General features: G+C 43.2%; 1 protein-coding gene across 1 annotated transcript in view; it reads right to left on the bottom strand.

Annotated features, from left to right (window-relative positions):
* XPO5 (exportin 5) overlaps positions 1 to 23,354 on the bottom strand; it is a 226,620-nt gene that overhangs the window by 145,386 nt on the left and 57,880 nt on the right. The window contains 4 exon segments of the mRNA XM_030195864.1: positions 2,172 to 2,262; positions 17,938 to 18,063; positions 20,479 to 20,562; positions 20,737 to 20,836. Of these exon segments, the coding sequence (XP_030051724.1) occupies positions 2,172 to 2,262; positions 17,938 to 18,063; positions 20,479 to 20,562; positions 20,737 to 20,836 (401 nt within the window).

Raw genomic sequence — 23,354 nt, 5'->3', positions numbered from 1 at the left:
TTGGTATATTTCTTATGGTAAGCAAAAGGATCAGAGAAAGAATTACCACCTATTATAGCCTTCTCTGGGACTACGTGATTATCAGAGGGGACCATATAACCACAGACTCCACTATAAACACTCTCTAACCAATCATAGCTGCACTTGCAATCAGGAGCTCAGCCACGTGAAGGACAGCGGATGAATGAGCCCAGTGCAGCTGTATCCCTCTCCAACCAGCAGCTTTCCTCTTCTCATCCCAGCATGTCTGTGAGCCTCAGGGGAAACCCCCCCCCCCCCCCCCCCACACACACTGTATTATAAATGTTCTCTCTCTAAATTAAAAAAAAAAAAAAAAAAAAGCTTGGTACAAAGAGCACCGGTGGCGGGGGTTGGAGGATATGCCACAGTTACCTGTAATTTTGTTCTGTTTTGTCTTCACTCATCAAACTAATCATAGCCATCCTCCAATTACACTATCTATAACTGCTACCCATGTTTGAGAGGTAAGTTTTGTCAACCACTTTTACCATCATGGAAGGTTTGAAGGGAGACTGCATGCTTTGAGACCTTTTGTGAAAAATCATGAGGAAGAGTTTTGGCACCAGTAAGTTGTTTCACTAGGAAACCTTTCCAGTTTGTGTTGAATAGTTCGAAACCTTTCCAGTTTGGGGGTATTTGTGTTGAACAGTTCAAGGAGGAACCAGAGGTTTTGAGCTGGTTATAAACCAGCCAACAAGATGCACATCAGCTCTACAAATTTTACACCAGAAGTCAAGCTGGAATAATTTTCAAAGCCTTCATATCTTAACTATGCATTGAAACCTGCTAGCGATATTATTTCAACTATCCAGAAGACTGGAAAAAAAGGGCTATTAAGGACTGGTGGGTGGATTGGTCTGAATGAATGATAAACTTGATTAAAAAATAAAGCAGAGGTATTCCTATTTAAGTTACCTTTTCCCACTGCTTCAATATGTATATGAGTATACATTATTTAAGTGAAATTATATTTTCACTTCAATTAAAAAAAAAAAAAATCTTCTGAAATTTTTTTTAAATTTGTATAATTTTTCAAAAATTGCTCACTGCCCTCTACCCAGGGATACCCAGCGCAAACCAACTGCTAATCAGAAGACATCAAGACTTGCACATCTGCTTCTCTGGCTTAGAGGGAACATTGGGGAACCAACATCACAGTGGGAGATCTTCCCACAGACCCCTGTAACTAAAGGGCAATTTGCATGTTGCCTGGGAGCTGAATTACTCAAAAGGAGACAACTGTATTTAGCAGCGTGCTAAAGCAACAATTACAATCCAAACAGCAGTAGTATAGTACCATCAGCCTTCAATGAAGTGAATGCAATTAAAACTTATATTTCAATGAGTTTGAGGAAGCCACAGATTTCAGCCAACAGCCTTTTTGTGGCTATGACAGAAAAAGGAAGGGAAATGGGACTTGATATACCGCTTTTCTGTGGATTTTGCAACTACATTCAAAGCAGTTTACATAGTATATACAGGTACTTATTTGTACCTGGGACAATGGAGGGTTCAGTGACTTGCCCAGAGTCACAAGCTACAGTGGGAATCGAACCCAGTTCCCCAGGATCAAAGTTTGCTGCACTAACCAAAAGAAGGCTCAGATACTGGATTATGTATTGTTCTTGTCATTATCAAAGATGAAGGTGGCAAGCCCTGAAATGGCCATCATTTTTAACAGGCTTGGGAGAGATATGATAGATATGGAGAAAATTGGAAGGTAAAGGTTTGAGTGCTCAGGGTGATGAAAAGCTAGTGGTAGTTGCATACAGGAAATTTAAATGTTCATCTGTCTAAGATGGAAAAACCTGAGCTGGGCAGTAGATGGCCCAATTATGAATTTGTCTGCTGGCATATATTATGTTACGATTGCACATGAAGTCACAAATATCCCCAGGGGCTGTAATCACTGAAGGAGGAAACCAAATCAGCCTATACATCCCCTGGGGCATGTAATACCACTGTGGCATTGTGCAGCTCCCTAGGAGCTTCAATTGATGCAGGGAGCCACTAGAGCAGCTTCTGCATCCCCTGGGGACTGAAACCACAGCAGAAAGACACCAGGGCAGTCGCTTCCTTTGGGGGTTGAAATCACTAAAAGAAGATACCAAGACAGGTTGCAGCTTTCTCTGGAAGGTGTAAGCACTTACAATTGAAGAAGGCATTGAAGTCCTCATCACTGTCAAAATCAAAGCGAGAATACACACAGCTGGGATTGTCTGTTTTAGAAGGAAAGCCCACCTGGATGACAAAAAAAGAAAACCGAAACTAAATATAGTAACATAGGATATACAGTGCCTTGCAAAAAATTCTTCACATCCTAGTACATTTTTCACATTCTGTTGTCTGAAAAATACAATTCAAAATGCATTACAGTGGGAATTTGCTTCACTGATATACATAGCAGACCCTACACTTTCAACCCCCCCCCCCCAAAAAAAAAATTATAGAAATAATCCAAATAATGAATTTAACCCAATTGCTGATACTTGCCCCTGAGAATTACTACCAAACTATGAAGGCAAGAAGGAAAATGACGAGAGCAATTCTTCAAGGAGGAAAGACTTCAGAAACTCTGTTGGAGTAGGACTGACCAGCTCCCCGAAGGGCAATTTCTGGCGTTCGAGGGCGGAGCTCCCGATGAAGCGTTTGGGAAACAGAAGCGTTCTGTCGAGCACACCCTCCAATCCACGCATAGCCCAGATAGGTGTTATTCAGTATTTTGGCATTTAAGATAAATTAAAACCAGAGTTATAATACTGATTAGTTAGCGGAGGTTTTGACTAATGAGGAACCTGTATCATGATCTCAATGGTGAAATACGCTGGAGATCGATAACAGTCTGTAATTCACGAATGTATACAGTGAATACAGAAATAATCCAAAGTAATTAAGAATAAGAAAACCCTTGACTGCGTAAGTTTTCACACTCCTGGACTACTTTTTGCAGCAACAACCATGTGTTATTTAGGGAAGTGGTTCTCAAACCACTCCTCAAGACACACCTAGTCAGTTGGATTTTCAGAATATCCGCAATGAATATGCATTAGATATCTGCATACCAGAGAGACAATGCATACAAATCTATCCTACAAATTACAACTTGGACTGGAGTACTTTCCAATGAAAAACGTTTAAAACATCATTTTTCCACCAGTGTGCCACGGCTGCTCCCCAGATGTGCCACAGGAGTTTGGTGTCACTCCTGTCCATAGGCACCCCTGCAAAAGACGCGTGGGACCACAGCTCTGCATGCTGCTATTTCCCCTGGCGGCCCTGACCACTCCAATATCAACGTCCTCTCTCAGAGGGGGTGGGGGCCACCAGGGAAAATGGCGGCACACAAAGCTGTGGTACCGCACAACTTTACTATAGGGGGGGGGGGGGGAGGAGAGAGAGAGGGACTGCAGCAGAGGACTGACCAGTGCCAATTCCAGGAAGCTGCTGAGTAAAACTGTTGATCCGTGGCTGAGAGCTTGCAGGAGATGAGCTCACTACCAGGTAAGTCCAGACTCTGTTACACTTGAGAGCCATACAAAGAAACAAATTAAGAGATTAAAAAGACAGCGCTCTCAAAGACTCAGCATCTCACTGCCAATTTGACTCTTCCCTGTCTAAACCTTTTTTTTTTTAAACCCAACTATGCTAACTGCTTTTACCACAAACTCTGGGAACTCTTTCCAGATGTTAACTATGCATGGAGTGAAAAATATATTCTCCAGTTTCTTTTAAATGTATTACTACATATTGTCATTGTTTACGCCTTCAAAACGTACATAAATTTGCATTTTTCTGCTCCACTCATCTCAGCCATCTCTTCTCCAAGATGAACAGCCTTAACCTCTTCACCTTCCCTCATCCCCTCAATCATTTTGGTCACCCTTCTTTGTACCTTTTCTCATTCTGTTATATTATTTTTGAGAAAGAGCAACAGAAATGTACATAGGTGCAGTCATACCATGGAGCAAGAGAGGCATTATGATATTCCTTAATCTCTATTCCTTTCCTTATAATTCCTAAAATTGTTTACTTTCTTGGCCACCACTGCACACTGAACAAATGATTCTGCACATCTCCTCGGAGGTTGATCTCAAGTGGGCTACTGATGTAGCCATGGCTCTGACATTGTGAGCCGTGACGTGACCCTTTAGAGTCAGCCCAACCTCCACAGACCTTCGGAAAACAATTCCAGAAGTAGAGGGAACCAGATCTGTCTCGGCCAGCAATCAATATCATGGTTCCCTAGTCTTGCTCGAGTTTCAATAAAGTCTTCCCTATGAGATGAATGGGAGGATACGCATACAGGAGACCTTCTTTCCAATATAGGAGGAAGGCATCTGATGATAGCCTACCATGTGATCTGAGTCTGGAATAGAACTGAGGGACCTTGTTGTTGAGATGAGTGGCAAAGAGGTCTGTCAAGGGAGTGACTCAAACTCTAAAGATCTTGTGGGCTACACCCATACTGACAGACTATTTGTGTGGCTGCACGATCCTGCTCAGCCTGTCCGCCAGGAATGTGGCCCTGAGCACCATGTCGTACTTGAGAGCCCATTGCCACATCCTGACCGCTTCCTGACACAAGGGGTAGGATCCCATAGTCCCCTGCTTGTTGACATAACATAGTAACATAGTATATTGCAACCTGATTAGTCTAATTCAAACAGACAATATGGTTCTTCAGTCAATCTCTGAAAACCTTTAGAATGTTACACATTGCCCACAATTCCAGGAGATTGATATGGAAGGACATCTCCTGGCAGGACTACCTGAGTTTCCAATCCCAGGTTGGATGCATCTGTGGTCAGTACCTTTTGATGAGGCGGAATTTAAAATGGTAGTCCCAGGGTCAAATTAGCCACCAATGGAGAGACTGACCTGTACCAAGGGTGTAACATGTACTATGGAAGCCATGTGGCCTAATAGTAACATCTGCAGAGCTGTTGTTATCTGCTGGTTGCTGCGAACCTGATCAGCGATAGCCGTGAAAGCAACTGCCCAATCTTCAGGAAGGATGGCTCAAGCGTGTATTGTACCTAGCTGGGCTCCGATGTATACCAATTGCTGGACATGTTGGAGATGGGACTTTGAGTAGTTAATTACAACCCTTAGTCTCTGCACTGATGCTTTAGCACTCTCCTGTGATGTGCTCTTGATCAGCCAATCATTCAGATAGGGAAACATATTAACTCCCAGCCTGCATATTGATGCTTCAAGTACTGCAAGGCATCCCTGGGTAGGTATATGAGGCCAGATGGCAGAATGCAGTACTACAACTACTAGAATCTGAGACACTTCCGGTGACTGTGGAGTATCTGGATGTGGGTATGTGCATCCTTCAAGTCCAGAGAGCATAGCCAATCGTTTCCCTGAATCATGGGGAGAGGGTTGGCCAGGGAAACCATCCTTAACTTTTCTTTGACCAAATATCTGTTCTGGGCCCATAGGTCAAGGATGAGATGAAATCCTTACATCTTGATTGCGAGGAAGTACCTGGAATAGAATCCTTACCGGGACAAACTCACCTGCATAGGCCTAAAGAAAGGCAAAAAGTTCCTCTAGAAGTACCTGCTCATGCTACATACTGAGAAAAGATGTTCGTGGTGGAGAATTTGGAGGTGCTAGTTGCCAACTGAGAGCGTATTCTGCTCAGAGAACCCACCAGTCAGAGGTTACAAGGGGCCACCTTTCTTGGAAAAAAAAATTCAGCCCCCCCCCACACACACACTTAACGGCAGGTTGTCCGGAACGGATATTTTGATGGCGGTTATGCTCTCCTGGAGCCAGTCTAAAGTTCACCCCCATTTTTGACCGAGAAGCAGGTTATGATTTTTGTGAACGATGCTGGCAGGCCCAAAGGGCGCTGGGTCTGGGGTTTCTGTTGAGAACAGGTTGAAGAAATAAACCTACATCTTTGAGAATAATAGAAACTTCTTTGAGTCACGTCAGTGTATGTCACAGTAGTACAGGCTGCCGGGAAAGGGACAGGATGCACTCCTTGATGAGGTTAACGACCTCCTCCACCTTGTTCGCAAGAAGGTTGTGTCCCCCCCCCCCCCCCCCCCCGGCAAGGTATGTGTGCTAGCCTCTTCTGAACCGCAGGTTGAAGGTCAGAGACATGCAGCCATGAGAGTCTGCGTATCCCCAGACCCAAAGCAGACTCTGGATGCAATATCAAATGTATTATATGTGCCCCTAGCCAAATATTTTTGGCACTCCTCCTGCTTTTTGGTCAGCTGGCGAAGCTCAGGAGCCTGCAAGTGTCTGCAAAATCTAGACCACTACAAACCAAGGACTGCAAGTACATGCTCATGTAGAGTTGGTAGTCTCGGACGCGGGAGACTAGCATTGAGGCCTGATAAGCCTTCCTCCAAAAAGTCCAAGGTCTGAGCCTCTTCCGCTGGGGGCATCGATGCATGGGACATGGAACTCCTAGCCCTTTTGGACAACAGATTCAACCACCAGGGAGTGGTGTGGTAACTGGGCCTTCTTGACTCCGGGAGCCTTCTAGATCCGAAACAAAGAATCCAGCTTCTTGGATACCACTTGCACAAAAGCAGGGTCTCCCAGTTCTTCATCTGCGCATCCCGGAGAATCTTGTGCAGAGGGACTGTCATAGCATTTCTGGGTGCAGAATCAAACTCAGGACCTGAAACAACTCAGCCCTAGGTTCATCCTCCATTTCCAAATTAAAGGGAATGGCCTCCGCCATTTCCTTGGCAAAACAGGTAAAGGAGAGAGGCTCAGGTGGAGACTTTCTTCTGTCATCAGGTGGAGAGGAGTCTGAGGTTATACTATATGACCTCTCCTCAGAGAGGAAGTCTAGCTCTGCCTCAGACTTTGATTACCGGTCAGTGTCAGACTCATTAAAATAGTCCTGATGGGACTTCTGAGGCTGAACTTGTCTCGGCTTACTGGAAGAACGTTCAGGCCTTGGGGCTAGGCACCAAGATGTCTGCTTTCGTTTCGACTTTGAGGGAACTTTGTCTCCCGATGTCGAGTGTTGCCGTGCACACAGAGGTACTGACACCGATGCTTCTCATGGCAATGAAGTAGGAAACCGCTCCACAGGTAGACATGGGCCTAAAGGTCAGAGTTGCTAAATGCTGTGGCTAGTGCAAGCACCCTCAATGCCCAATCACTTTGTAGCCATAAGTACATAAGTATTGCCATACTGGAACAGACCGAAGGTCCATCAAGCCCAGCATCCTGTTTCTAACAGTGCCCAATACAGGTCATAAGTATCCTAGCAAGATCACAAAAAAGTGCAATACATTTTATGCTGTTTAAGATAAGCAGTGAATTTTCCCCAAGTCCATTTTAATAATGGTCTATGGAGTTTTCCTTTAGAAAGCCAGCCAAACCTTTTTTTTAAATCCCACTATCTGCTTTTACTACATTCTCTGGCAACAAATTCCAGAGTTTAATTACCATTGACTGAAGAAAACTTTCCTCCGATTTGTTTTAAATGTATTACTTTGTAGCTTCAGTGCGTGCCCCCTAATCCTAGTATTTTTGGAAAGAGTAAGCAAGCGATTCACGTCTATTTATTCCACTCCACTCATTATTTTATAGACCTCTGTCATATCTCCCCTCAGCTGTCTTTTCTCTAAGCTGAAGAGCCCTAGCCACTTCAGCCTTTCCTCATAGGGAAATCTTCCAATCCCCTTTATCATTTTTGTCGCCCTTCTCTGTACCTTTTCTAATTCCACTATATCTTTTTTGAGATTCGATGACCAGAACTGAACACAATATTCGAGGTGCGGTCGCACCATGGCGCGATTCAAAGGCATTACAACATCCTCATTTTTGTTTTCCATTCCTTTTCTAATAATAACTAGCATTCTATTTGCTTTCTTAGCCACCGTCGCCGCACACTGAGCAGAGGGTTTCAATGTATCATCAACGACGACAACTAGATCTCTTTCCTGGTTGGTGACTCCTAACGTGGAATCTTGCATTACGTAGCTATAATTCAGGTTCCTCTTTCCCACATGCATCACTTTGCACTTGCTCACATTAAACGTTATCTGCCATTTAGATACCCCAAGTCTCCCAGTCTCATAAAGTTCTCTTGTAATTTTTCGCAATCCTCTCGCAATTTAACAACTTTGAATAACTTTGTGTTGTCAGCAAATTTAATTACCTAACTAGTTACTCCTAGCTCTAGATCATTTACAAATATATTAAAAATCAACAGTCCCAGCACAAACACCTGGTGAACCCCACAATCTACCCTTCTCCATTGAGAATACTGACCATTTAATCCAACTCTCTGTTTTCTATCTTTTAACTAGTTTTTAATCCACAATAGGACACTACCTTCTAACCCATAACTTTCCAGTTTCCTCCGGAGTCCTTCATGAGGTACTTTGTCAAACGCCTTTTGAAAATCCAGATACACAATATCGATCGGCTCACCTTTATCCACGTTTGTTCACTCCTTCAAAGAAATGTAATAGACTGGTAAGGCAAGATTTCCCTTCACTAAATCCATGTTGGCTTTGTCTCGTTAATCCATGCTTTTGAATATGCTGTGTAATTTTGTTCTTTATAATAGTCTCTACCATTTTGCCAGGCACCGACGTCAGGCTCACTGGTCTGTAATTTCCTGGATCTCCTCTGGAACCTTTTATAAAAATCAGCGTTACATTGGCCACCCTCCAATCTTCCGGTACCATTCTTGATTTTAAAGACAAATTATATATTACTAATAATAGTTTCACAAGCTCATTTTTCAATTTTATCAGTACTCTGGGATGAATACCATCCAGTCCAGGAGATTTGCTACTCTTCAATTTATCAAATTGCCCCATTACATCATCCAGGTTTATAGAGATTTCATTTAGTTTCTCTGACTAGTCAGCTTTGAATAACATTTCTGGCACCGGTATCTCTCCCAAAGCTTCCTCTGGAAGACTGAAGCAAAGCCCACCTCTTTTCATTGCTTTTGACTCGTAACCACTTGTAACCACTCGCCTCCACCTACCCTCCTCTCCTCCTTCCTGTACACATTAATTGATTTGATTTGCTTACTTTATTTCTTGTCTATTAGATTGTAAGCTCTTTGAGCAGGGACTGTCTTTCTTCTATGTTTGTGCAGCGCTGCGTGCGCCTTGTAGCGCCATAGAAATGCTAAATAGTAGTAGTAGTAGTAGTAGAATTCATTTATCGTTCTGCTATGGCTTTGTCTTCCCTGAATGCCCCTTTTACCCCTCGGTCATCTAGTGGTCCAACTGATTATTTTGCAGGCGTCTTGCTTTTAATATACCTAAAAGAAATGTTACTATGTGTTTTTGCCTCCAATGCAATCTTTTAACATAGTAACATAGTAGATGACGGCAGAAAAAGACCTGCACGGTCCATCCAGTCTGCCCAAGACAAACTCATATGTGTATACCTTACCTTGAATTTGTACCTGTCCTTTTCAGGGCACAGACCGTATAAGTCTGCCCAGCAGTATTTCCCGCCTCCCAACCACCAGTCCCGCCTCCCATCATCGGCTCTGGTACAGACCGTATAAGTCTGCCCTCCCCTATCCTAGCCTCCCAACCACCAACCCCTCTTCCCTCACCTGCTCCGCCACCCAATTTCAGCTAAACTTCTGAGGATCCATTCCTTATGCACAGGATTCCTTTATGCATATCCCACGCATGTTTGAACTCCGTTACCGTTTTCATCTCAACTACCTCCCTCGGGAGGGCATTCCAAGCGTCCACCACCCTCTCCGTGAAAAAATACTTCCTGACATCTTTCCTGAATCTGCCCCCCTTCAATCTCATTTCATGTCCTCTCGTTCTACCGCCTTCCCATCTCCGGAAAAGATTTGTTTGCGGATTAATACCTTTCAAATATTTGAACGTCTGTATCATATCACCCCTGTTCCTCCTTTCCTCCAGGGTATACATGTTCAGGTCAGCAAGTCTCTCTTCATACGTCTTGGAACGGAAATCCCATACCATCCTCGTAGCTTTTCTTTGCATCGCTTCCATTTTTTTAACATCCTTCGCAAGATACGGCCTCCTTTCAGAGTCCCTCTTTGCCTTCCTTATCAGTGCTTTGAATTTGACTTGACATTCCTTATGTTGCTTCTTATTATTTTCAGCCAGTTCCTTCTACCATTTTCTGAAGGATCTTCTTTTAGCTCTAATAGCTTCCTTCACCTCACTTTTTAACCATGTAGGCTGTCGTTTGGTCTTCCTTCCTCCTTTAAGGATAGTATTTTTGAACAGAATCCACGCCTGATGTAAATTTTTGACCTTCATAGTCGCTCCTCTAAGTTATTTTTTCACCATTCTTCTCATTTTATCATAGTCTCCTTTTTGAAAATGAAATGCTAACGTATTGGATTTCCTGTGTGTACTTACTCCAAAGCCAATAGCAAATCTGATCACATTATGACCACTGTTATCAAGCGGCCCCAGCACCATTACCTCCAGCACCAGATCATACACTCCACTAAAGACTAGGTCTAGAATTTTTCTCTCTCTTGTCGGCCCCTATACCAGCTGCTCCATAAAGCAGTCCTTGATTTCGTCAAGGAATTTTACCTCCCTAGCATGGCCTGCTGTTACATTTACTCAGTCAATAATGGGGTAATTGAAATCACCCATTATTATGGTGTTGCCCAATTTGTTAGCCTCTCTAATTTCTGATAACATCTCTACATCTGTCTCTTCATCCTGGCCAGGACAGTACTACACTCCTATCACTATCCTTTTCTCCCTATCACATGGAATTTCAATCAATAAGGATTCCAAGAGGTGTTTTGCTTACTGCAGAATTTTCAATCTATTTGATTCAAGGCCCTCCTCAACATGCAATACCCCCCTGCACCAATTCGATCCATCTTATCACTACGATATAATTTGTACCCTGGTAAGACAGTGTCCCACTGGTTATCATCCTTCCACCAGGTCTCAGAGATGCCTATTACATCTAATTTTTCATTTACTGCAATATATTCTAACTCTCTCATCTTATGTCTTAGGCTTCTGGAATTCACATATTGACATTTCAAACTAGGTTTGTTGTTCCTATTTACATCTTTCTCAGTAGTTGAAAGTGTTAATTTTCAATCTTTTGTCTGATTTTTATTAAAGGTCACCTGGTCTACTATGATCTCATTTGTAACCTCGCTATTGGGATACCCTATCTTCCCTGTTTTGGTGATATCTTTGAAAGATACCTTGTTCCAAACCATGAATTTTGAACGACTGTCGGCCTTCCCCCAGGTTCTAGTTTAAAAGCTGCTTTATCTCCTTTTTAAATGCCAGTGAAAGCAGCCTGGTTCCACCCTGGTTAAGGTGGAGCCCATCCTTCCGGAATAGGCTCCCCCTTCCCCAGAACGTTACCCAGTTCTATACAAATCTAAAACCCTCCTCTCTGCACCAACGCCTCATCCACACATTGAGACTCCAGAGCTGTGTCTATCTCTTGGGCCCTGTGCATGGAACGGGTAGCACTTCGGCAAATGCTACCCTAGAGGTTCTGGATTTGAGCTTTCTACATAAGAGCCTAAATTTGGCTTTCAGAACCTCCCTCCCACATTTTTCTATGTCACTGGTACCCACATGTACCAAGACAGCCAGCTCCTCCTGAGAATTACCAAAAACCTATGTAGGTGACAGGTGAGATCCGCCACCTTCGCACTAGGCAGGCAAGTGACCAGGCGATCCTCATGTCCACCAGCCACTCAGCTATCTATATGCCTAATAATCAAATCGCCAACTACAACAGCCGTCCTAACCCTTCCCATCTAGGCAGTAGCTCCTGGAGACACATCCTCGGTGCGAGAGTATATTGCACCCCCTCGTGTGCTGGTCCTGTCTAAAGGTACTTCCAGCTGCACTAGGGTGAAGCTCTCCTTTTAGAAGGCCTCCCTCCTCCAAGGCAGCACAAGGGCTGCCAGATTGGAGGTGGGACTTCTCTACAATGTCCTTATAGGCCTCCTCTATGTACCTCTCCCACTCCTCCGTTACTCTAGCCTCAAGAGAATGGACTCATTCGATGAGAGTAAGGAGCTATCTGAATCGAGCACAAACATATGACATCTCACCAACTGGGAGATAATCATACATGTAACACTCAATGCAAGACTGGATAAAATCCCTCTCGCTGCTGGACTACTGTCTGCATCTTAGTATTATAGAGTTGTTTAATTAGAACTTACTAGGGGATATCAGATGAATATAAAGAGCCTTAAGATTGGTGTAATTTATTTAGGGCTTGCCTCTTAAAAACTAATTAAATATAATTAAAACTCTAATAAAAACTACCCTCTTGTTGTCCTAATTAAAATAATTGAATTTAAATAAAAGAGTTGAACTAGGGGTGGTTGGGAGTGAAGACTGAGCTGGGCCCTGCTATGCCTTCTGGAGACTATCTGTTAATGCTGTGGCAGAAACTTTAAGTTGTAAAACTATGGGGAAAAGGGTATGGAGACTAGCTAATAAAGTTTGTCCCCCCCCTTTTTTTTTAAACTCTCTATATAGCTTGGATTCTAAGGACACTTGTTTTAAACAAACCCTTTGAAGCTAGCCCAGTAATCAGGTTGCCCTTAGCAACCTTTGCAAATATTCTTCTTCCTCACACCTTACTTAATGCCTAATTCATGTCAGTAGCAGTGCTACCTTTCCAGCAGGCAAGAACAGAAAATAACTTTCTTTTAGGACAGTTTAAGCTTTGCTACTATCCTTTAGGGAAAAGGGATTGTACACTATGGAAACTAGTTAATAATGCTTGCTTCTCTCTCTCTTATTTATTTTCTTTTCTAAGACTGAACTGGGCCCTACTGTGCCTTCTAGAGATTCTCTGTTAATACTGTGACAGAAAATTCAAGTTTAAACACTATGAGGAAAAGGATATGGAGACTAGCTAATAAAGTTTGCTTCCTCTTTTTTTAATTCTAATTTTATCAGTATCCTACAAATCCTCTTTTAAACCCTAATCTTTAAGTTACCAAGCACAGAATAAAATGTCATTTACCCACAGAGATATCTTCTTCTCTCAGACCTTCTCAGAAAGAAAGTTAAGTGGGAAGTTTCCTCTCTATATAGTTTGGATTCTAAAGGAGACTGTTTCAAACAAACCCTTTGAAGCTAACCCAGTAATCAGGTTGCCCTTAGCAACCTTTGCAAATATTCTACTTCCTCACACCTTAATTAACACCTATTCAGGTCAGTAGCAATGCTACGTCTCCAGCAGGCAAGAACAGAAAAAATAACTTTCTTTTAGGACAGTTTAAGCCTTGCTATACTCTTGCCCTCTTCTCTCAGAACTTCTGCCATATCAGACCTGCTAACTCCTACCTTAGCATGGCCCAGAACAGGTCATCAAGAACAGGCATTGGAAAGGCTGGGGCCTGTGCCAGTGTAGAGACAGCCTGCCGAGTTGTTGGTGACGGAGGCTGAGGTGACAGCACCAGAATAACAAAGAGGGAGCAGTCCTCATGTTGCTGCTGCATCTCAGGTGCCGGCAATGTTGATTTCCCAGATCTCCTGGCACTATGCATTGAAGGAGACCGGTCTCTATGCTTCTTGGTTTTTGTCCGATGCCCGACATCGGAGTCCCTCTATGCTGAAGACATCAAATCCACACGTGTCTTTGGTGTTGGGTCCAATGTAGATCAGTCTTGGGGCCTGCTAGCAGTGTCTGACTCCTTGATACTGGCACACTCCAAGTGTCTGACGGTGCCCTGGCAGTCGCCAAGGCCAATGCTTCCAGTTGATATCGATGGACCAGGCTTTGAGGATCCAAAACATTCCCTCTGGCAGGCCATATGTGCTTTCTGTGTTGTTTTCTGCATTTTCAAACACAGTTAGATGGGTCATGGTCAGGCCCCAAGACACCCCAAACACCAACTGTGTAGGTCAGTGCTAGAGATCACCTGATTGCACTGGGTTCCTTTTTTGAAACCACCTAGTCTTCTGGGGCATGTCAAAAAGAGCAGCAGCTAAATCAAAAGGCTTATCTCAAATTGAGCTTGGTGCTCTGATCTAGGAGGGCCTCAGGAGCCACAAAAAATAAGGAAAACTTGAGCTAAAAATTAAAATAAAAAACAACACTCTGGTACAAGGAAGAGAAGTGAACACAAACGGAAGATAAAAATACCTGCATGGGAAAGCACAGCAAGCAGTGAAAAAATGCTGAGGAGGAGGTTGAGATGCGACCTCCTAGCTTTGTGGGAAAAAAAAAAAAACAAGACTGAGGGTCTCACACATGCGCAGTGGGACCGCTTCCAAAAGCCTCTAAAAGCTATAGAACACTGGGCAGCGTCCGCAACGGGATCTGTTGGGATGATGTCACCCATATGTAAGGATACCACTGTCTTGCTTGTCCTTGGAGAACAGAATTTACATAAGTGAGGGCAAACAAATCCTATTATTGCAGTTTGATTTTTCTAGCACTTTTGATTTAGTTATCACAGCATAATGATGGAAACTCTGCAAAGTACAGGAATAGAAGACAAAATGAGTAGAATTTTCCTCATTAAGATCTTATAGTGTTAAAATGAATAAGGTTCTTTCTAAGGAAAGAAAAGAGTATTGCAGGGTTCCCCCCTATCACCTAAGCAGAGAGTGTGATTTACAGTCTGAAGTCTGGGCATGCTTAGTAGCTACAGAAACAGTTCTTCAACAAATTTAATTACTGGATAATATATATGTTGAAAAAAAAGCTTTAAGTGGTCTATGGAAATAAGCTTTACTCCTTAGCTAAACACATCTTGGTTTTGTCCCTCTAGATTGTACTATTTTGCAGAGCACTGACTTCAGGCTTACAGTCTGTGATTTCCTTCATCATTATTATTAGATTCTTCATATACTGCCTTTCTGTGATACAACCAAAGCAATTTATATAAGGAGCCTTGGAACCCCTTTTAAAACTTAGCTTTATTGTGGCCACTCTCCAATGTACCATGGTTCTCAAACCTCTTCTGGAGGGCCACCAGCCAGTGGATTTTCAGGATATCCCTAATGAATATGCATGAGAGAGATCTGCATGTCCCCCAGGACAGCTTTGAGAACCACTGCTGTAGATGGCTTTAATGACAGTTGGAAATTACTAATAGTAGATCTATAGTTTCAATTTTGAGATCTTTCAGCAGCCTACAGGTACACCATCCAGTCCTGGTTTGTTACTGTTTAGATTGTAAGGACCTCTCTAGCTTCTGGTACTTAAAAGATGCTCTTATGGACAATCTATGTCAAGCACCACAGTCCCAAAATCCTAGATAAGAAAGTACATTAAGAACTCATTTAAAACTCATTCACAAGTGTTTGAACAATTTATTTTTCCTTTTATAAAGTATTTTTCAACAGTGGCAGTATCCAATTGACTTTCCCTGCCTGAGAGGCCAGCAAAAATACTGTAAATAACCTAGGAAAGAGGAAGACAGTACCTAGAAGTCACTAGATTTGGGATAACCTCTTGGTGTTAATCTATAACATTCCTCAAGAGGAAATATTCCTATTCATGATGATCAGTGAGGAATATATATAAAGAAAAATAAAATTAGATAAAGATCACCACCAGATAGCTGGGCAGAGATCATACCATTTTCAAGTTCAACAACAATGTTTCAAGACAAAATTCCCTTCAGTTTCTGGGAAAAGTATTCAGTAGTCAGGAAGCCTGAACATCTGCAATGGTGTAAAGCAACAGAATTCCACGTCACTCCTTTGTGACCTAGACAGTAACAGAACTGAAATTATGGAAAGTAGCTGCTCTTTCCTTCCAAGAAAAACAGTGTAACTAGCTTCTGGATAAGATACTGTTGCCATAAGAGCTGTTGGTTGCTCTTGATGTACCATGAATCTTTGCCTTTTCCTGCTTAAATTCTATAAATGGTGTCAAAGGTTAGGCAAACAGTTACAGAATAAAGCCAATTATGCATCAATTAACTGGCACTAAATTGGCAAATAATTGGTGATAAATACCAATAACTGGCATTATCTTGCCATTGCACGTGTAACATTCTTATGCCCCTATTCCATAAACAGTGTGCCTAAAGCCTCTCATGTGCTAATGCAAAAGGGGTGTTAATATGGGAAGGGTATGAGTGTGTTGGGGATTTGCAAATATTCTTGCGTACACATAATTATGTGCCCAACTGCTGCATTTACGCACCCATTTACGCCAAGAAGTTGTGCCTAAATTTTGGTGCATAACTGCTGACTTACAGTGGGGGAAATAAGTATTTGATCCCTTGCTGATTTTGTAAGTTTGCCCACTGACAAAGACATGAGCAGCCCATAATTGAAGGGTAGGTTATTGGTAACAGTGAGAGATAGCACATCACAAATTAAATCCGGAAAATCACATTGTGGAAAGTATATGAATTTATTTGCATTCTGCAGAGGGAAATAAGTATTTAATCCCTCTGGCAAACAAGACCTAATACTTGGTGGCAAAACCCTTGTTGGCAAGCACAGCGGTCAGACGTCTTCTGTAGTTGATGATGAGGTTTGCACACATGTCAGGAGGAATTTTGGTCCACTCCTCTTTGCAGATCATCTCTAAATCATTAAGAGTTCTGGGCTGTCACTTGGCAACTTGCATCTTCAGCTCCCTCCATAAGTTTTCAATGGGATTAAGGTCTGGTGACTGGCTAGGCCACTCCATGACCCTAATGTGCTTCTTCCTGAGCCACTCCTTTGTTGCCTTGGCTGTATGTTTTGGGTCATTGTCGTGCTGGAAGACCCAGCCACGACCCATTTTTAAGGCCCTGGCGGAGGGAAGGAGGTTGTCACTCAGAATTGTACGGTACATGGCCCCATCCATTCTCCCATTGATGCGGTGAAGTAGTCCTGTGCCCTTAGCAGAGAAACACCCCCAAAACATAACATTTCCACCTCCATGCTTGACAGTGGGGACGGTGTTCTTTGGGTCATAGGCAGCATTTCTCTTCCTCCAAACACGGCGAGTTGAGTTCATGCCAAAGAGCTCAATTTTTGTCTCATCTGACCACAGCACCTTCTCCCAATCACTCTCGGCATCATCCAGGTGTTCACTGGCAAACTTCAGACGGGCTGTCACATGTGCCTTCCGGAGCAGGGGGACCTTGCGGGCACTGCAGGATTGCAATCCGTTATGTTGTAATGTGTTACCAATGGTTTTCGTGGTGACAGTGGTCCCAGCTGCCTTGAGATCATTGACAAGTTCCCCCCTTGTAGTTGTAGGCTGATTTCTAACCTTCCTCATGATCAAGGATACCCCACGAGGTGAGATTTTGCGTGGAGCCCCAGATCTTTGTCGATTGACAGTCATTTTGTACTTCTTCCATTTTCTTACTATGGCACCAACAGTTGTCTCCTTCTCGCCCAGCGTCTTACTGATGGTTTTGTAGCCCATTCCAGCCTTGTGCAGGTGTATGATCTTGTCCCTGACATCCTTAGACAGCTCCTTGCTCTTGGCCATTTTGTAGAGGTTAGAGTCTGACTGATTCACTGAGTCTGTGGACAGGTGTCTTTCATACAGGTGACCATTGCCGACAGCTGTCTGTCATGCAGGTAACGAGTTGATTTGGAGCATCTACCTGGTCTGTAGGGGCCAGATCTCTTACTGGTTGGTGGGGGATCAAATACTTATTTCCCTCTGCAGAATGCAAATAAATTCATATACTTTCCACAATGTGATTTTCCGGATTTAATTTGTGATGTGCTATCTCTCACTGTTACCAATAACCTACCCTTCAATTATGGGCTGCTCATGTCTTTGTCAGTGGGCAAACTTACAAAATCAGCAAGGGATCAAATACTTATTTCCCCCACTGTACACTACTATTCCATAACAGATTTAGCATGCAACTCTGCTGATATAGAATACTAGCTTAGTGCCCAGTTTTTTGTTTTTTTTTTGCACCCAGCTTTTAGCAACCTTACTGAATTTACCCCTGTATGCTCAATCACTGCCTACCTTCACCAGGTTGGTCACACAGGCACGCAGATACTTTGGAATCGTGGCCCTCAAAAAAGGATCCTGGGATAGGACTTCATGCCTAAAAAGAGCTCCCCAGGTGATCTGAGTGGAGGATCGCAAAAACTGGAATGAAATCAAAGAAATGAGTAATTAGGTATGCAGGGAGTAGGTTGTGGGGATTAAGCTCCCACAGTATTTGATCAGCCATGAGGCCAGTTTGTTACTACCCTAAAAAATGAGATCAAATTTAACAGAGGCAGGTGAGTATGCTAAAGAAGAAAGGAAAACCTACAAAGCAAAAAAAAAAAAAAAATGCTTCTGAGGGTAAATGGTGATAGGGACATGGACATTAACAGGCTTATTTTCGAAAGAGAAGGGCGCCCATCTTCTGACACAAATTGGGAGATGGGCGTCCTTCTCTCAGGGTTGCCCAAATCAGCATAATCGAAAGCCGATTTTGGGCGTCCTCAACTGCTTCCTGTCACGGGGACGACGAAAGTTCACGTGTGATTAAGAGATGGGCGCCCTCGGCCAATAATGGAAAAAAGAAGGGCATCCCTGACAAACACTTGGCCGACTTTACTTGGTCCATTTTGTCTTGCGACCAAGCAGTGAAAAGGTGCCCGAACTGACCAGATGACCACCGGAGGGAATCGGGGATGACCTCCCCTTACTCCCCCAGTGGTCACTAACCCCCTTCCCACCCAAAAAAAAAATAATTTTAAAACATTTTTTGAGGACCTGGGCTCATTTAGACCTTTTTTGTCAGGAGCCACATAGCACTCCTTGACCTTGTGTAACCCTGCAATTTGTCTCCAGGTTTTGCCATGGAACTTTGACTTTGATTATGCTTATAATTTTTTTGGGGGGGGGAGGGGGGTTACTTTCCGGGGGGGGGGGGGGGGGGTTGTTTGATTTTGTGTTTACTTTTGTATTCTCTGTATGACAAAACCTTTAATAAAAATATAATTAAAAAAAACCAAAACATTTTTTGCAAGTCTCTATGCCAGCCTCAAATGTCATACCCAGCTCCATGACAGCAGTATGCAGGTCCCTGGAGCAGTTTTAGTGGGTGCAGTGCACTTCAGGCAGGTGGACCCAGGCCCATCCCCCCTTATCTGTTACACGTGGTGGTAAATGTGAGACCTTCAAAACTCACCCGAAACCCACTGTACCCACATGTAGGTGCCCCCCCTTCGAGCCATGGTAGTGGTGTACAGTTGTGGGGAGTGGGTTTTGGGGGCTCAGCACCCAAGGTAAGGGAGCTGGGCACCTGAGAGCAATTTGTGAAGTCCACTGCTGTGCCCCCTAGGGTGCCCGTTTGGTGTCCTGGTATGTCAGGGGGACCAGTACACTACAAATTCTGGCTTCTCCCATGACCAAATGGCTTGGATTTGGTCGTTTTTGAGATAGGCGTCCTCGGTTTCCATTATGGCCGAAAACCGGGGATGACCATCTCTAAGGTCGACCATCTCAACATTTAGGTCAACCATCTCTAAGGTTGACCTAAATGTTGAGATTTGGGCGTCCCCGATCGTATTATCGAAACAAAGACGCCCATCTTGTTTCGATAATAAGGGTTTCCCCGCCCCTTCACGGGGCTGTCCTGCGAGGACACCCTCATGAAATCTTGGGCGCCCCGTTCGATTATGCCCCTCTAAGACAACATCCTTGGCTATAAAAAGCGAACAGAAGCAGCACAATCTAACGGCACATTCTTAAGTGCATATTTGGAAAACTCACTGATAAGCCTTGGGGGGCTAGTAGAATGAACAGAAATAGGAAATATTAAACCCTGAGTGGAAATGCTTGTACTACTATTTGTACTACTTAGATTATTACAGAACCATGCTGTTAAATATGAGAAGTAAGAAGAAGTGGGAGTGAAAAAGAGTTGGGGGAATCAGCATACTCATATGCCTCAGATGATACAGTGCAAATGACAAGAAAAACGTCCTGGATATGGAGTGGTATCTTACAGGTGTTCAAACTCCACAGCAGGCAGCTGGGTACATCCTTGCATTATAGGCAAATTAGATGATAATCTGTCTTTTTCTGTTGTCATATTTCTAAGGCTTCTTTCCCATCATTCAAAGAGAAAGGAAAGAAGGAAAACAAAAGGTTTACAGCTACAGAGAAGAGATGCTTGCTCATCTGAAATCAGAGGGAGGAAGCTGAAAAACTGTTTATATTTTATTTTAGTTACATTTGTACCCCGCACTTTCCTACTCATGGCAGGCTCAATGCGGCTTACATATACAGGTACTTATCTGTACCTGGGGCAATAGAGGGTTAAGTGACTTGCCCAGAGTCACAAGGAGCTGTGCCTGAAGTGGGAATCGAACTCAGTTCCCCAGGACCAGAGTCCACCACCCTAACCTAGTGGCCACTCCTCCACTCCATTACAATGCAAGTCAATAAAATGTCTCTGAAAACCAACAGTAAACGGGAATGTGACAGTTTCTTTTCTGTTTAGCTACACAAAGCCTCTTTTTCCTCCCTAGACACAACCATGTGCAAGTAGACAATGTCACTCACCTGGCTGGGATGTACTGTGAAATCAAGAAAGGAATCAAGATACTTCCCAAAGTTGGCAGGAATGTCCACATCATAATCCAAGCCCTACCAAACAGAAGAGAAGAGCCCTCCTTAGTGCAGTAGAAAGGTAAAAGGACTGTGCTGTAGCTACACTAAAAAGTAACTACTGCCGAGTGTTAAGAAAGTGATCTTTCTCCAGCAACTGTTCACAACCCATTCCTCTTCAAACCTGAATGTGACTGGGATATGGAAACTTACCACCAAGGCACAAAGCTGGCTGCCCAAAGCACAGAGGACCTGACAGAGTCTCTTCAAAAACACATAATGCTTTCCCACAAGCCCCTCTCCATCTGCAATCCTGTAACAAGAAAAGGGGCACTTCAGATTGCAAGCAAGCTGATTGGGGGGGGGGGGGGGGGGGACTCAAACAAACATCACTGGAACACAGAAACCTGAATGCCTGACCCTCCCAGGCTTCGGACAAACATGATGCTGATATTTATTTATGACATTTATATCTCACATTATCTCAGCAACCAGAGTTTAATGTGGCTTTACAATGAAGTGAAATCACATTATACAGAACACAAAGTGAACTATTATACTGTAATACATAGTATACTGCAATAGAAAAAGAAAGTAAAAACACAATACAGAACAATGAAAACAAGATTCAGTAAACAAAAGTTGACTACCTAGGATTTAAATGCAGCTGTAATATCTAAGTTAATCATCAAAAAAATCAGTGACTCAACTGAAATCACAGTGAATCAGATCAAGGACAGACATAAGTGATGTCTTGGTATTATTTCTCTCTATAAAAAGCAACACCAACGTTCTATGAAGCCTCCAGCCGGAAGTGTGAAGGGGGCGAGATATCCGGTTTCCCTATGAGTGTCTGCCCCGCCCTCTCTGTAACACAGTCAGTGAAGGAAAACAGCAGAGCACGAAATCAAATCGCTGGCTCTGTAACAGTGAAGGACTCAGAGGGGGGAGGGGAGAGAGGCCAGAGGGCAGGGACACACACACTCCCACATGCACACAGAAGAAAACATTGCTAGCCCCCGTTTCATTTGCATCAGAAACGGGGCTTTTTTACTAGTGCATATATAAAAAGCCAAATTGAAATTTGATCTAGGATACCTGTCATCAACAAATCCTTGCATTTGAATCAAAACCAGCTTCTCTACCACTTTATATAGAAATGGGAGAGAAAAAATAGGTTTATAACTATCTGGCACCCGTCTCAAATCTATTTGGTTGATTTTAGAATGAAATTCCTCAACATTTTAAATCAAGCAGTTCAAAGTAAGCCGCACTGAGCCTGCCATGAGTGGGAAAGCACGGGGTACAAATGTAACAAAAAAAAAAAAAAGTGGGGATAACCTGCATGGAGTGGCAATTACAACCTTAATGACCTCAGTGGGCAAGACTGTATGAGCTATGCTGTTCTTTATCTGGCATCTCCCCTCTATGTCTACTTTTTCCAGGGTTGCAAACAAATATGGCCAAAATACCCTATAAAACATTATTTCTGTATCGATACCTATGATCAGTGCCGAGTCAAGTCCATGATTCGCCTGCCAGAGGAGTTGAAATACCTTCCAAATATTATCAAATATTTGGCAACTTGAATGAAGCCTGCCTGATCATGAACCAATTGAGGCATGTAGCGCTGTAAATCATGGGCAAGAATCTTGGTAAAAATTTTATAGTCAATGTCTAAAAGCGAAATTGGGCAATAGGAGCCACGTTGGTCTCCACCCGTACAAGTCACAACTCCAGTAGGAAAAGCAGGTGGAAAGAGTGGCCAAAAATATTAAATATTAAACCTAACTTGCGGGCCGATGATCAATGCAAACGTGGACGCTAGAGGCTATTAGCACCATGCTAGCGCCCATGCTTGCTACTACCCCATGATCAGAGCCCCAAGCACGTGAAACAATGCGCTCATGGGCTCTAACTGCAAATAGCATGCAAATGCAAGCTAAACAGGTATTGTCACGAAATGCCTAGCCACCCACCTGGGGTTAGCCCGCGCGCACTTAAGAGGGTCTATCCCCAGCACAACTGAGATTTGCCTGCACCTGCCGCTTGAGCTCTACACTAGCAACATCCACCCACCGATTGGGTCACAACCACCTCTGGGCGAGACTCCTGCTCTCAAATTATCCCCAGGTTACTGGGGGCAACACTCCCAGTGGTCCCACAGTTCCCAGAAAGCATTCAATAAACTGAAACTATTTATTGTATTAAAAATTGAAGAGTGTATAAAAAATGTGCAATCAGCAAATAATAACAAGTAACTGAAATATGGGTCAATTATAACACTCAAAGTACAAACTCACTTAGATCCGCTTCACTGATCTTATGAAACTACTCAATAACACAACGTGAAGGCTCAACAACACTCTCTAGTTAAAGGAGGAAAGGGATCTCATCATACTTGGCAAGAAAAACAAAGTTCTTCTTCTCATGACTTTGAGGCACACAGTGAAAAAGTAATCACAGATCCCACCCCCACCCCCACCCCCCAAAAAAGTGCAACATACTTGTAATAGAAATTGTAAACTGAATAGTTGCCTCAGGGATCACTTGCGGTATATCAAGTGCATAAAATAAAATAAATAAATGCCATTTGATCAGGCTTTTCCTCTATCCATATTAGAGGCTTGGATAGCTGTAATCCCAAAACCAAATAAGGATTAGACGGAATGAACCTCCTACTGCCCACTTTCTGTGCTTACCATGGACGTGAAAATATTGGCAAAAGTTTTGGACAATCATCTTTTCTGATTGTTTTTTGAATGACAAAAAAGATCAGATGAGATGCCACAAGACTCCTCAGCTCAGGTCCGAGTTGGATTCTTCAAAAG

Source organism: Microcaecilia unicolor, chromosome 3 (assembly GCF_901765095.1).
Source record: "Microcaecilia unicolor chromosome 3, aMicUni1.1, whole genome shotgun sequence".
Taxonomy (NCBI): Eukaryota; Metazoa; Chordata; class Amphibia; order Gymnophiona; family Siphonopidae; genus Microcaecilia; species Microcaecilia unicolor.
Note: the sequence above shows the minus strand (reverse complement) of the source record. Positions and strands in the feature narration are given on the sequence as shown.